Source organism: Gopherus evgoodei, chromosome 9 (genome assembly GCF_007399415.2).
Source record: "Gopherus evgoodei ecotype Sinaloan lineage chromosome 9, rGopEvg1_v1.p, whole genome shotgun sequence".
NCBI lineage: Eukaryota > Metazoa > Chordata > Testudines > Testudinidae > Gopherus > Gopherus evgoodei.
Genome location: NC_044330.1, coordinates 49,193,686 through 49,208,167, shown reverse-complemented (window position 1 = coordinate 49,208,167; position 14,482 = coordinate 49,193,686). Strand labels below are relative to the sequence as shown.

General features: G+C 44.6%; 1 protein-coding gene across 6 annotated transcripts in view; it reads left to right on the top strand.

The window, feature by feature from the left end:
- DGKD (diacylglycerol kinase delta) overlaps window positions 1–14,164 on the top strand; it is a 98,741-nt gene extending 84,577 nt beyond the window's left edge. For all 6 annotated transcript variants that reach the window (XM_030574863.1, XM_030574859.1, XM_030574860.1 and 3 more), the window contains 9 exons: window positions 542–655; window positions 1,133–1,267; window positions 4,547–4,698; window positions 5,829–5,940; window positions 6,088–6,180; window positions 6,579–6,698; window positions 7,020–7,137; window positions 8,476–8,606; window positions 9,814–14,164. In XM_030574863.1, coding sequence (XP_030430723.1) covers window positions 542–655; window positions 1,133–1,267; window positions 4,547–4,698; window positions 5,829–5,940; window positions 6,088–6,180; window positions 6,579–6,698; window positions 7,020–7,137; window positions 8,476–8,606; window positions 9,814–9,903 — 1,065 coding nt within the window. In that variant the 3' untranslated portion in view covers window positions 9,904–14,164. The remainder of the gene's footprint in view (window positions 1–541; window positions 656–1,132; window positions 1,268–4,546; window positions 4,699–5,828; window positions 5,941–6,087; window positions 6,181–6,578; window positions 6,699–7,019; window positions 7,138–8,475; window positions 8,607–9,813) is intronic.
- Window positions 14,165–14,482: the final 318 nt, after the last annotated feature.

Below are 14,482 nucleotides of genomic sequence, written 5' to 3'. Positions count from 1 at the left end.
GTCTGGCTGAGGTTTTTCTTTGAAATGTGTGGCTACCCAAAAGTCAAACTTCGGCAACTTGTCAGCCACAGGGGTTCATACTGGAGCTAGATCCTATTCCAATCCTTCTGACTTTCATGAAGCGCGATAGATGAGCTCTGGGATGCCCCCCTGTTCCTCTCCGCTCAAAAGGCCTGCTCTAAAGCCCATTTAAGGGCAGTGTTTCCATAAACTTCAGTGGGCTTTGTGTGAGGCTCCAAAATTTTGACCTCAAATAATGGAGATAATTAAGTCCAATAAGAAGAATGTTGTGTAGAGGCTTGTGTCATCACTGTGCAGGAATGATCCTTTAGCTGCTTTTGGAAACCCACTGGGAATATGGAGGCTACTTTTTCTCCTTCCTAGATCACTTCAGAATCCACCTTGTAGCCTCATTGTTAATTATATAGTAAGTAAACAGCAAAAGAGAGAGCCACAAACCTCCATCCATGGGAGGGAAGGAAGCTCTTCTAACACAGAGGAATATGGGAATTGAATTCTCTCTCCCCTTGTGTTTGCTTAGACATTTACAGCCCCCTCCTTTGATGACAAGATCTTGGAGGTGGTAGCCGTGTTTGGTAGCATGCAGATGGCAGTGTCACGAGTGATAAATTTGCAGCATCACCGGATTGCACAGGTATCTGTTGCTTTTGTGAACTTCTTGGCCAACCTTATGCCTCCCTCACCCAGAACACTTGGTTTGAAGGCTGCAATGTGTTTCTGCTTGCTGTCAGTCCCAACAGGGCAGAGAATGCAAAGCCTGTGGCTCTTAGACTCCCCTAGTCCTGATGTAGGGGCCTGCAGGGATCAGGGCTAGTAACTTCAGATGGTATCGATCATGGAGTGGTTTTCCACTGTTCACTGTGATCTGGATAGATTGTGGCAGTTGAAACACTGACTAGCACAGCAATCCATGAGATAACCCAAGGCATGATGCATCGGAGGCCAGGGCCCCAAGGGAGGTTGCCCTGCACAGGAAGAACTGAATCAGGTGGTCCCGCCCTACCAGCAGCAATTAGAACAAGACTGTCAGACATAGGGAAACATTTTGAGAGGATATGTATACAACATGTCTTGTCTTTTGGGACCTATTTAATGCATTTATTTCTCACAGTGCCGGACAGTGAAGATAGCAATCCTGGGAGATGAGGGAGTGCCTGTACAAGTGGATGGAGAAGCCTGGATTCAACCCCCTGGTTATATTTGGATTGTTCATAAGAACAGGGCACAGACACTAACTAGAGACAGGGTAAGAGTAACCCTGCAGTACAGTACATGTACTTTAACACCATATATACCCCAGAGAGGAATGCAATAACCTGACAGACTATAGAGTGAGACATACATATCAGGTGTGCAATGTATACTTTCATATACACACACACACATATACACTGTTAAAAGAATATTGGTAACTTTGCAAAAATCAAGCATTCAGCAAACAGGAAATGCTAGAATTAAGGTTGCCCGTGCCACCTTACTTTGGTCCCCTTGTGTGTATGCCTACTGTCTTTAATAACATGATCACATACTATTTTTTTCCGCAGGACCCCTGCCTCATTCTGTGCACTGGATGGATGAGACTCAATTAATGAACAGCTAGACAATGTTTTGTTTTCTCTTCGTTGTTCAGTGTGTGGCTCCAGGCCTTATTGGCCAGGAGAAGCGAGGTCCTAAACTCAACTGAACAGCATTTCTCTGTCTGTAACATGATATTTGAATGCTGCACCCAATCATGTTGGAATGTTCTAGGCATCATTGTCCGGAACCCCAGTGATTTGGAGGAAATCTGGAAGGAGGAAATGTGGACACACGGAGCCACTAGCATCTGGTTAGCAGACTCAGCAGTTTCAGCCAGCTCTGACATTGACTATAGACCATTGAGGCCAGCTATTGACACCTTCCAGCGTAACAACAGTCCCCATGTGAGCTCTCAGTAGAGGTTAACATTTTGATCTCCTGAATGTCTTCTATCCCTGACCAAAAGAAAAGATATAAGAATGGGGAGGCACATAGAAACCTTAGGCTGTGGGGAGAATGGGGAACCCTAGTACGGGGGAAGAGGCAATGGAGGCGGCAAACAGAACCCATGGCTGGTAGGAGAATGGAGGACCCCATGGTATGGGGGGGACACAGAGCCCATTACATGGTGGGGAAGGGAGTGTTGGGAGAACCGGGGAATGATGGAACACAAAACCAATTTTATGGGGGAAGGAGGAATGGGTTGCACAGAGCCCCGGCATGGGAAGACAATGGGGGACAATGGTAAGGGGAAAGAGGACAGTGAAGAAATGGGGGGCACACAGAACTCCTAGCAGGGGTGGAATTGGGGGCACATAGAGCCCCAGGCATGTGACAGATGGGGGGGTGTACAGAGCCCCTGGCATGGAGCAGGGGGAGAATGTGAGATTATGGTATAGGAGAGGGGAACATAAGAGACACTCAAAGCCCCTGGCATACGAGGGAAAGAGCCATTGCAGAGAGTCCCTTAAATAGAGGGAGAGGGGAGAGTGGCACATGGGGAGCCTCTGGGGGGAGTGGAGGGGTGCCTGGAGTCCCTGGTGTCTATGATGAGCTTGGCCTACAGCAGCAACAAAGTGGATGACCCTCTAGTTCACTGCACACTACTAAGAGAGTAGTGCTAATTTCCTCCTGGGCTTTTCTATTGTGCGCATCACTTGAGTGTTCACAAACATTAATCATTCTATCTTCACAGCACCCCCTCAAGGTGAGAGGGTCTCATCCCTGTTTTACAGCTGGGAGTGCAGCCATGGAGAGAGTACAGTCAAAAGTGTCCACTCATTTTGGGTGCCCAATTGGAGACACCTAGAGCCTGATTTTTCTTCATACTGCTTAGCATTTATAGCACTTCCTATGCTCAAGGCCCTGTTCCCACTGGCTTCAGTTGCAGCTCTAAGTGCTCAACCCTTCTGCAAAGCAGACTCCAGGGTACCAAGTTGGCCACTCAGAAAATGAGGAACACACAGTTAGTGATCCTCTGTGAAAAGTTTTGTTTAAGTGAGTTGCCCAACATCAGCTAAGAACTCAGTGGCAAAGACAGGGCCTTAACTGTGAAACTGTCCTTTCTCTTCCTGCAGTCCCCTGTTTCATTTTGTACACACCTTCCAACTTCTGCAACAAATGTAGGGGGCCTACAGACAAGTCTACTTTTCTACACAACCCTGCGTCATCCCCAGAGCAGGCTCATCCTATGCACTGAATGAAGCAGAGCAATAGTCCTGTGGAAAATTAGTATATGATCATGTAATTAAAGGTTGTATCATAATGTATATACACAAGGGAGGGCAAACTAAGGTGGCACAGGCAACCTTAATTCTAGCATTCCCTAACTTTTGAGTGCTTGACTTTCCATGTTCTTTTAACGTAGTTTTGTGTGTTTCATTTCCTGTTTTTTTTAAAAAAGCAAACTGGAAAAACAGTTCTAGTATTTGACTCCTACATGGGTCATCAGCGGGGTTGGAAATTTCAGATTAATCACCTAGACCTCTGCCATTTGAGCTAACAGTAACTGATAGCAGTAGTAGGTTGTCATCCTCTGTATGGACCAGCAGTAGAGGGGAATGGACAGACACTGTGGTAGTGGGTTTCACAGATATTAGTTGACAGCAGAGAAATGGTGAGACTTAACCTTGGGTTCCATTCCAGGCTCTGGGTGGGAGCATGCTCTAGTGGGCCCTGATTCTTCTGTCCATTTCCTGAGCTTGGTCCCTTCTGCCCCATTCCCTCCAACCTGTCCCAGACCTGTCTTTTCCCCAGTCCCAGCCTTCACCCTACCCCCTCTCAATACCCTACCCCCTGAGGTCATGTTCTAGCCCCACATTTTTAGCCTTCTTTTTCCATGCTGCCTTGCCAGCAAGGGTGGGGTCACTCCCTGCTCTCCATTTTGATACCTGGCCCCAGGGAAAGCCTGCTCAGCCCCAAGTTGGAGTATGCCCAGTGTGGATGGAATCTTCAAGGACATCACCTGTCAAGCTCTAGCAAGTTTCTACTGAGCATGTGCGATCTACAGTTTTTCAAAGGCTTATAACTTGGCCATATCTGTGTGGATTTTCACGGGGAAAGCAAAATGCCTGTTCCTGACATAAAGGCCACCCCCTACCAAATTTCAAGTCCCTGCTCCAAAGCATGGGGACACTAAAGCTTCTCCAAGAAAAGGTGGCCACAATTTTTTGACATGGCCAAAACAATGCATTTTTCCTTAAACTCATTCTCAGGAATATCTGAACTGTTTGGACTGAAATTTTCCAACACAGAAAAAGAGGAATGAGTCTGAGTCGAATGTCCAGCATGGGAAATTTCAGCCCAAATGTTTGCCACAGTTGTAAGCAACTGAAAACAGGAGGGTCTTGTAACGGGGAGTATCAAGCAACTTTCATAATCAGCAGTGCTGCCAGCCCTGCCTGTAATACAGACACAGTCCCTGTGGGAAAGCTGATAGAGTAAACGTTGAAATGCTTTCTCTGGGAGATTTGCAAGGTAGTTTTGAGTTCATTTTCCTTATTTGTAGGCATTTGAGAGCACCCTAAAGTCCTGGGAAGATAAACAGAAGTGTGAGTTGCCCCGGCCCTCCTCTTTCTCCCTGCACCCAGAGATCATGTCTGAAGAAGAGTCCACCCAGATTAACCAGTTTGGTCAAGCGGCAGGAGCTCTGATTCATAGGTGAGGCCCGCTTCTCTTTTCCTGGGGCTCATAGTCCTACTGTGGCACCTTGTTCCTCTGGGCTCACGAGGCCCCCTCCTGGCTTCTGTGTGATGCTTGTTGTCACATTCCCTTTCCTTCCAAAGCTGTCTGTCTTGTCTGATCACCTGCATTGCTTATCTGTATCCCTGGGAATAGCCTAGAGCAGTGTTTAATTTCATCTGCTCATTTCGCTACTGCAGCTGCACCAGAATTTAAATCTACAAAGTGAAGTTTTTTCAGTCACTGTGGACCAAATTCAGTCCTGACACAAGCAAGCACAACTCCCTTTGTTGCTCCTTCCAAGCTGAGGTTAATTTTGTATTTTTAAAGAACATGGGGACTTAGGTTCATCTGTTGTTCTAGCCCTAGATGTTGCCAGTGAATTTGTCAGAAGTGAAACAGCTGCTTCTCAGGGAAGAAGCCAGACTTGCTGGGGACCTTTAACCCAGAGCCACAGCAGAGATTGGTGAAAGAGGACTTTCACACCAGTACACACACTTGCACTCTTTTCTCAGGTGTCCTGCTCACTGATAACTAACATTTAGGAGAAATGCACAGAGCGGAACACCACAGAAGTTTTCTTTGAACTACCATGTACATAGCTGCTACTGAAATCACAGCCTACGTGTAGTATAGGGCCATATTTTAAACTCTAGCCCTAAGTTGTGCTTTGCAAAAAACAATGTGCACATGTGGAGTTTTGTGCACATGCCCTGCATTTGTGTAAGTAATTGCATGTATGTATTCATTTTCGGACACAATTTAGTGCCAAAGTGTATAAATTAGTGTATTCTTTCAAAAATCCCTTTAGACGTACAAGTACAGGTATTGCAATCAGCTCAGCTGTCTTAGGACTGTGCTTGCTTGTGGTCTGGTAAAACATGCCAGGGTTAGACTTGTGCTACTTTTCATAAGATCATATAAAAGGGATGCCTCGCTTGCCTTGCCCTATCCATGGCAGATCACCTGGATGGGAAGTGATCTGCCAGAGGTCAGATTACCTACATGAGCACTGTCATGCTGCTGTGTCCATAGCCTCAGCACCCAGAATGGCATTGGAATAGAAAAGAATGAGGATCAGCTGACATGATCTATGTTTCTCTCCTCAGCATTCGGGAAATAGCCCAGTCCTATCAAGACATGGAACAGGAACTTGCTCATGCAGTCAATGCCAGCTCCAAATCTATGGACAAAGTATATGCCAAATCCAAATCGACAGAGGTACTTCTAGGCAGTTTGTTTCTTAAGCTTTGCTGCAATTTTGTTACTGTTTTCTGCTTGGTTCTTGTTCACTTCTCTGAGACTCCTTTCCCTCTAGCAATTTGACTGCTGTGTTTTCTGGCCCTTACACGTTTGTTGTTGCCACAGGGTCTGAATTGCAGCCTTGTTGTAGAGATGGTGAATAACGTTAAAGCCCTGCATAGTGAGACAGAGCTTCTGCTGGCTGGCAAGATGGCACTGGTAAGGATGCTAAACAGGAGGGACAGAGTTGGAGGTAGTTCCCCTCAGTCCATTTACTTCCTCTGTTCTTTTACTGTGGCCATGGCACGAAGACAAGATTTGGTGGCCCCTGAACTCATTTGGCTTTGTAACAAGTTAGTGCAAACTTTACCAGTGGGATTTAAACAAATTGTGCCATCCATTCCCTCCATGGTTTGGTAACGTTACACATTATACGACAAAATCAGGCTGGTTAGCTCTGAGCTCTGGTTCCTTGAGAGGGAGGAAACTTAATATTGTCTAGAAAGGAATGTCTTGATATGTGGTTTCTTTAAAAATATTCTGAGGGAGATAACATGCTCTGCATTCCAGCCTGTGGTTCTGAATGCTGTTTGCCTTTGGTTCTGTCTCTGATGCAGCAGCTGGATCCTCCACAGAAGGAGCAGCTCCTAGCAGCGCTGATGGACATGGACCTTCAGCTGAGGAAGCTAGCAGACATCCCTTGGCTATGGCAACTCATGGAGCCCAGTGATGATGAAGTAATAACTCTCAAATACAGGAACAAAACAGTTTCCCTAGGTGCTGTCCTAGTTAGTTAGCTCTGCTCATCTTGCTTCAGTGACTTCCTGTGGGTGGGTCACAGTGTGAGACAGAATCAGTTCAGAAAAAAACTCCATGGAGTTACTGCCAGAGGTCCCTGGGTTGACATGGAACTGACCATTTTTCTTCCCTCTCATGACCATGAGATTGGAAGCTCTTTCCTCTCCACGAGGACTCTGAGCTGCACTAGATGCTAGGTTCATTCAGTTGGTATGGATTTGAGACATAAGTTTCATTGATTTCCCTGTGTGTTTCTGCAGAACCAGATGCTGGATTATTCCAAACGCAGCCGCAGTGGCAAATTTCGACTGGTGACCAAGTTTAAAAAGGAGAAGAACAACAAGAATAAGGAGACTCGTAGCAGCATGGGACTGCCTGGTACCAACTGGCTGTGTATTCACTCTGTGTGCCCCTGCATCTCCTGTTTGTGCACACACACTCTGCCCCTCCTCTGCCTGTGTCTCCATTTTGTGTCTTTCTCTCTCTTTCCTGTTTTCCCTTTCATGTACTTTTACTCATGCATTACACTCACATTCTGTTTAGTGTGTTTCTCTTTCACTTAGCAAAGTAGCTTTTTTGCTGTGCTCTCTCTTGAACTGTAACACCCTGCACTGTGCGGATATTCCCAAAGACAAACTGATGGCACCCTCCGAAGAGGTCTACCAAGACTTGGACTGTTTTCTGGAATGTTTTGGGAGGGCTGTGGGAGTGGACTTAGGCTTTTAGAAATCAAAATGACTGTGTGGCCCAAATCCGCATAACTCCAATCCTTCCACTGCTGATGCTCCCTGATGTGGTTAATGATGTTTCTTTCATTGATTCACCCGTAGGGTTTAATCAAGTCTCATGTCTAATTGGCTGGGGATCCTGCATCACCACTGGTGCACCCTGAGCTCTAATCCTATTGGTCAGTATGATAAAAACTGGCCCATGAAATCAACAAATTGACTGTTATCAGGACACTTTCTCTCCAATTGGGTTAGTTGATTTTTGGTTTATATTCTACCTATGAAGACTCTCTGCCACTAAAATTTGGGAGTACTACTTGTTCTGTGGGATCATGGGTACTGTCCTCTTCCATGGAATTGTGGGTCCTATCACTCTTTCCTCCATGACATCTCTCTCCACTGGGTTTGTGGGGACTTTTCTTTCTCTTATTTAGAGACTAATCTGGAAGCTGGAGGTCACTCTGTGTTCATTGCCAGTCCTCCCTCCCACATGATTTTACATATTGTCTATAAAACACTTGATGAGCCATGAATGTAAAGCGTAATGTAATGTAATGTGTCAGTATGTACTGTTTACTCTAAAAGAACAATAGAAAATTAACCTGGGCCTGATTCTCTCCTAAACATTTTGCATGGCTCTGTTTTGTTTTTTAATTGGAGGGAAATTGAGTTTCTTATTAGACATGGTGGTAAAGTTTCAGTCCCAGCAAGGCAGTGACTGGACATGGACATAAACAGACTCCTGTGGTTCATTACATCTAGTCTCTTTTTAAGAGAATGGCTCTGATTTTAATCTGACCTCCTTCTTTATTTGAGATTATAGATCTTGTTGTCAATCCTCCTCTCCCTCATTTGGGGTTGTGGTCCTGCTTGACATTCTTCTTTGGCTTTCCTTTTGGTTTTGGATACTGTCGGTGTTCTTTCTCAATCTCTCTTTCCTCTGGGCTTCTGGGTACTCAATGCACTCCTGCTTTTCCATCTCCGACAGTTCATCTCTGGGGAACGGAGGAGGTTGCGGCCTGGCTTGAGCATCTCAGTCTTTGTGAGTATAAGGATATCTTCATCCGGCATGACGTCCGGGGCTCTGAGCTCCTGCATCTCGAACGGAGGGACCTCAAGGTACTTTCATGATCAGCTCAACAGAAATAGCCAGCTGCATCTGCATGGCCTTCTGTGCTGAATGTGCTTGGAAATGGCCTGCATCCCGTCCGTTCCCTGTGGCTTTGGCTAGATGAATGGGTTCATCAAGGCCTCATTCTACTCTCTTCTCAGGTCACCTAATTAAAATGTATAGTAGGAAGCTAGAATAAATAGCCATTAGCCCATAGGCCAACAGTCCAGCTCTTTCCCAGTTTCCTGAAGTTGTGGTCCAGTCCAACGCCCAAACTACTCGTTGAGAATCTCTTTATTTCGGAGCACTGTGTAACAGGAGGATTTCAATATTCACCTCACTACCAGCCCTTTACAGTATGAGTCACGATTTGGACTAGTTGGAGTTGAGTGTGTGGCTATATTTGAGGGCTTGCAGATTATTGCATTTGCTTTTAAAAAGAAACAACCACAGTCTTAGATGAGACAGTTGGACAGAGACTTGTTACTTATGCTGCTTGTTGAATAGCCAGTCATATCCTTAGAGAAGAGAAAACAGTACCGCAGACCCACTCTGCAATACTTCACAGCGCTCCTCCCATCATCAGGAGAAGCTTTTTCTGGGAAGATCTGTGACTGATTTTGTGACTTGCATGTGATACAAGAGTATTTGTGGCCCATGAGTTGTGTGTGATATAAATGAATGTCCGTAGGATTTTAATTTGTGACTTGCCTTATGTTCTGCTTGTACAATGATTAATGTGATATACGAGTGATAATATGACTCCTGTGCATGATCACTAACTATTTTCTGTGATTTCTGTGCATGGTATCTGAGTGTTCCCATAGTTATTCTGTGTGATCCATGCCTAGCTGTGTTCTTTACCCATGTGTTTTGTGGCTGGCTGCTGATTTAGTTCCCTGGGATATATATAGTCCTTTCTGCACACGGTTTGATCTCCTGGCTAGCCATGTATTTTGCATCTGCGGCTGGCCACATGGTTTGCAGTTGTGGCTAGTCACTGCTTTGTTCCATTTCTGTGATTGTTGGTTACTTTGTCTTACTCTGGTAAGCATTCGATGCTTGGTTTAAGTATTCATATGACTGTAAGGTTTGTAATCTTTCCATATGGTTTCCTTCTGTTATTTGTGATCGGCTGATTAGTTCGTAACTGTTGATTGGCTGTCTTGCTTTTTTTTTCTGTGATCTAAGATGTGCTTTCCTCTTTTCTTCTAGGACCTGGGAGTGACCAAAGTGGGTCACATGAAGAGGATATTACACGGGATCAAGGAGCTGAGCCGGAATACTCTTGTCAGCGAGGTTTAGCCTCTGTTTTCACAGCCTGTGTCTACCATTCCCCCTAACTTCTGCACAGCATTCACCTCTGAGAACAGCTATGCTCAAAACTGTCACTGCTCAGAGTTCATATCAGCCAGCCATGGTGCTACCTTTTTTCATGTGGGGTACAGTTGCATCCAGCAAGAGGCACCTTATCTGCTGAGGGGAGTGGAGCCTCCCAGAAGAGAACTCATCAGCCATTTGAAGAACTCTGTCCTTAGACATGGAAAGTCTTAGTTCTGGTGACAATGCAGGACAACTGACAATTGCAACACAGCTACCTTTAGTGTGTGATTTCATCATATTGGAATTATTCAGGGCAAAAGATGTATTGGCCAGTCATAGTCTTTTCAGATCCGAGACTTTCCCACTGGTCTGTATGTGACAGCTGTATCTGATATTGCTCAAATGGGGCGACACTTGTCCTTTTGGCCTATTGGAGCCCCCTTCTGGATACATCCTTCAATTGCATGTGATCTGCAAGAGAAGCTCAAAGCCAGTGCAAGTCTGCCCTTCCAGTGATTCTCTCTCTGTCACTTATGCCTTGCAACAAACAATGCATGTGGTTACAGCCTTTTGCACCAGCCTACAGTCTCACCATCAGCCTGAGACTGTCCTTCTTCAGCCAATGATGGTAGTGCAGCCAAATTCACAGCCATTGGAGTTAGGTGAAAATCCCAGCCAGTCACAGAGGACATTCTCTGGCTGGCCCCTTATGCCTTGACGATAGAGCAAAAATAGTACAGCCAGTTCACTTATTAAATCACCCATTCAGTATTCATCTTTAGGAGGCTGGGGGGAAGAGCCACTCATGGCAGGAGGGGTAAATTAGCCAAATGGAATACAGAAACAAAACCCACCTTGTTAGGGCCTCAGCATGTCAGGCACCAGATTGGAGCCGGTTAGGAGCGTCCTCTTTTCAGGTCAGTGCCACTTCCATAACCACAAGTGAATGGATACTAACAATAGACCTGTGGCTTTAATTTGTATACAAGGGCAGAAAACACTCTCTTGAAGGATACAAAGCTATCATTGAAACTTGCGTCTTTTCCCCTATTTAAGTCTTTGTGCAGCTGCTTCCCCTCCTGTCTCTGTCAAGCTGCCTTTGTTCCCTCACAACAGTGCTGGTGGATGCCAGAGGAAACAGGGTCACTTACTCTTCATGGCATTGTACCTGCTACTAAGAGAGCATGTACCTTGGAACATTGAGGGATTTTGTAGAAGCATCTGGAGTTAGTGTTACATGGCAGAGGAGCATCATGTTGAAAAGTGATGCCCCTTTGGCAACTAGCCTTTGATGCTAGCATGTGGAAGATGGGAAAATCAGCACTTCTGAATCAGAGGTTATAGACTGCTTCCAGATTCCTGTTCTATTGATTAACCTCTGTCAAGTGACTGGCGAAGTCCAAAGCCCAGCAGACCTAGTTCAGTTTGTGTGATTATCATTGGGGAGGGGGCTTGCTGGCAGTTAGCACCAAAAAACTGGAAAGAGGGGAGGACTGTTTTGTTACGTCTTGTATGTTTTTGGTTTTTTTTAAATGAGTGGCACTTGGCTGACCCTGCCCATAGACAGGAAAATGAGCACATACACAGTGGCACCCAATTTTATTTCTGAGAGCAACTTTTTTTTTTCCTGTTCTTCATAAGGTCTGTATAATTAACTGAATCTGCAGTGTCAGACATGATGTTTTCTGTGATGGGAGACTATGGGCCAATTTCATCCCTAGTGCCAACTCCTTTGAATTCAAGAGAATTACTCCAAGGGTTATTTGGGCCTTGAGTGTACGGTCTTGTTTTCTCTCCAGTTCATGTCTCCCTACACATCTCCTTTTCGAACAAAGGACATCAGGGTTTGTTTATGCTTGATTCCCATAGGAAAACACCTGATATAAGCCATTGTAGGGAGGAGCAGAGAGAGGAAATTTTGCAACTCTGCTCCCAGGGCTTCTCCCCCCTTACTTTTCACTATCATCCCTTTCCACAGTGATTTTTTTAAATTATTAGTACAATAATACTGCATTGGCTCCCCTAGTGTATTGAACAAGTAAGAATCATAGTTCTCTTACAGCTGCTTTCATTTGCTTGTTTGGATGCTGATCAAGGCCTGAGTGTTAGGAAAATCCACTGGTAAGCGAAGCCGTAGGACCTAATAAAGAGTATTCCTGCACATGTTCATTCTTACTGATAACAAAGTAGCACCTGCTTCATGGTATCTTCAAGAATGTGTGTGTTGGTAGCAGTGTATACACAGGTAGGAGAACACATCAGGGAAGAGAAGTACCATGTGATAATTCTGGTGGAAGATGCAGCAAGGAAAGAGGATTTCTCTCTTTTTGCTCAGATTGTGAAAGAACCACAATTCTTGCTGATTGTGCTTCTTTAAGACGTCTCATGGTTAGAGGAACAGCGTGTGCTTACCATGCTTGCATTACTTAGTCCTGGATAGATTAAGTTCTTGTCTCAATAGGAACAGTTCCTCTGTATTTTTTTTCCTAATCAGACTGATGGTGAGATCCTAGCAGGACCCCTCCTGTTCAGACATACTCCTTAGAACTACAACTTATCCTAGGAGGACTGAAGGTCACTGGTGCATCTGCTTTTGGCAATGTGTCCATTTTGTCAAGGAGTTAAACTCTGCACTCCTTATTTCCCTCTGTGTATCCCAATATATTTCTTTTCATTGGTGACTTTTCCGAATACTCTTACAGCAGCGTTACTGTCCATTGCATTAGCTATCCTCCAGCAACATCCCATGGGAGTGGAGACACACATTCTGCCTCCTTTTAAGAGTTAGAGAATGGGATCTTATATTTAACCCGAGTGCCTTTGGCTGTGCATGAGGTACATATCTAAAGAGAGGGTGTACCTCAGTGCCACTGGGAGTAATGCCATCTTTCTATAGCTCAGGCTCTGGGCCTAAAATGGGAGCACTGTTGTCAAGCATCACTGAAAGATGTCTCCATGTGCTGGGTGGTCAGACTGAGGTTCTAGCTTACCTATTCGGAGTTGTCCCTCTGGTATCTGATAAGCTTTTCTGTAGGAGAGAAAATGGCTTGGACAACTCAGGAAAACCCAACTGAAAAAAAATGTCACTGCTACTTTGCCAAAAACAAAACTCTCCTGCCCTGTCAAGCAAAACACCCACTTGGGAAAAGTTAGAATTTCACTGCTCTCTTGTATAAGTTCAGTCTTTTAATTAAAATGTTACTAGTGTCAAGCTTCAGGCCACCTTCTGCCTCATCATTCCATTACCCTGACAATGATTTGGGAGGGGAAGAGCAGTGTTTTACTGTGGCAAATTGGGCATGTGGTTTCTGTTACCAATAATGGAAGTTCAGTGCCTCGTTTACCAGGCATTGCAGTGGAAATTTACTCATTGGTGGCATATTCTGCCCTGTCACCGTATTCAATTCTTGCGATTGCATGCAGTATGAGTTAGAACAAGATTTGCCCACTAGCTGATCAAGAATGTCCTAGTGTGGGCCTCCTGGGGGAGGAAAGGGTTTTTATTTATAACATGGTCTTACCTGTTTTGCTGGAGTACCTTTACAGTGCTTAGACTATAAGCATTTGACCAAGAGCCGCGTGTGCCAGCTGTTCAGTGTAGGTAAAGTGTATTATTTATTCTGTTTAGTTCTAGTGGTGACTTGTACTCTGTCAGACAATGAAGACTTGGTCAGTATACATTTCACTAGAGAGATCCCATCTCTAGGAAGGCGCCTCTGCAGCTAGGAATCTCACAGACTGTACAGAGCCGCTTAGTCCCAAAATTTCTTGGACTGCTCCTGACTCCTATTCAAAGCTTCTTTTGTTATTTTAGTATTATTTAAAGATGCATATATGAGCTGTGTGATAAAGTGAAAGACTGTTTACACAAAAAAATTGTATCTTCAGAAATGTGTGTACTGTAAAAAAAGAAAGATGAAAAATAATATTGTTTATAAGGCTGTCAGCAGTAATCGCATGTCTGTATCGCTGCCCACCAACTATTGTTCCTCAGGGGTGTCCATACCATTCCTGTGATCCTGTCAAAAGCATAGGGAAGAACCTGGATCCCTGTACAGTCCTGGAAAGAAGGTTTTGTGCCTTAAGAATGGGATCTGCTCCCCTCCTATTTATTATCATAATTTATACAGTGATTGCCATGGAAACGCCTCTTGTATTTTATGTACATATTTTGCTGTTGATTGTTGTAAATAAGTTGTTCTTGTATATAAAGCAAACCTGTTTCTGAACTTCTGGAAAGGAATTCCTCTCTCATTATCTTCATCATGCAAGTGGGCTACAAAGTCCACTTATTGCTCTTTCCCAACAAGAAGCTCTGCTTTGGGACAATGATTTTATCCTGAATAGCATCAAAAGCTCAGAGGCTTCAAAGCTGCTTCTGGGGTGGGTTGCGGGTTATCAAGGAAGTGAAGCCACCATAGCTCTGATTGGTGTACATTAATTTATAGCTGTTCCTCATCACATTAGCTTAATTAGTGTGTGCAGGAGGAAGTATTTATTTGAACTTTATTAGACAAGTTTCTATAGCAGGAAGTGTAAAGAGGGAAAAAAAAATCAAATT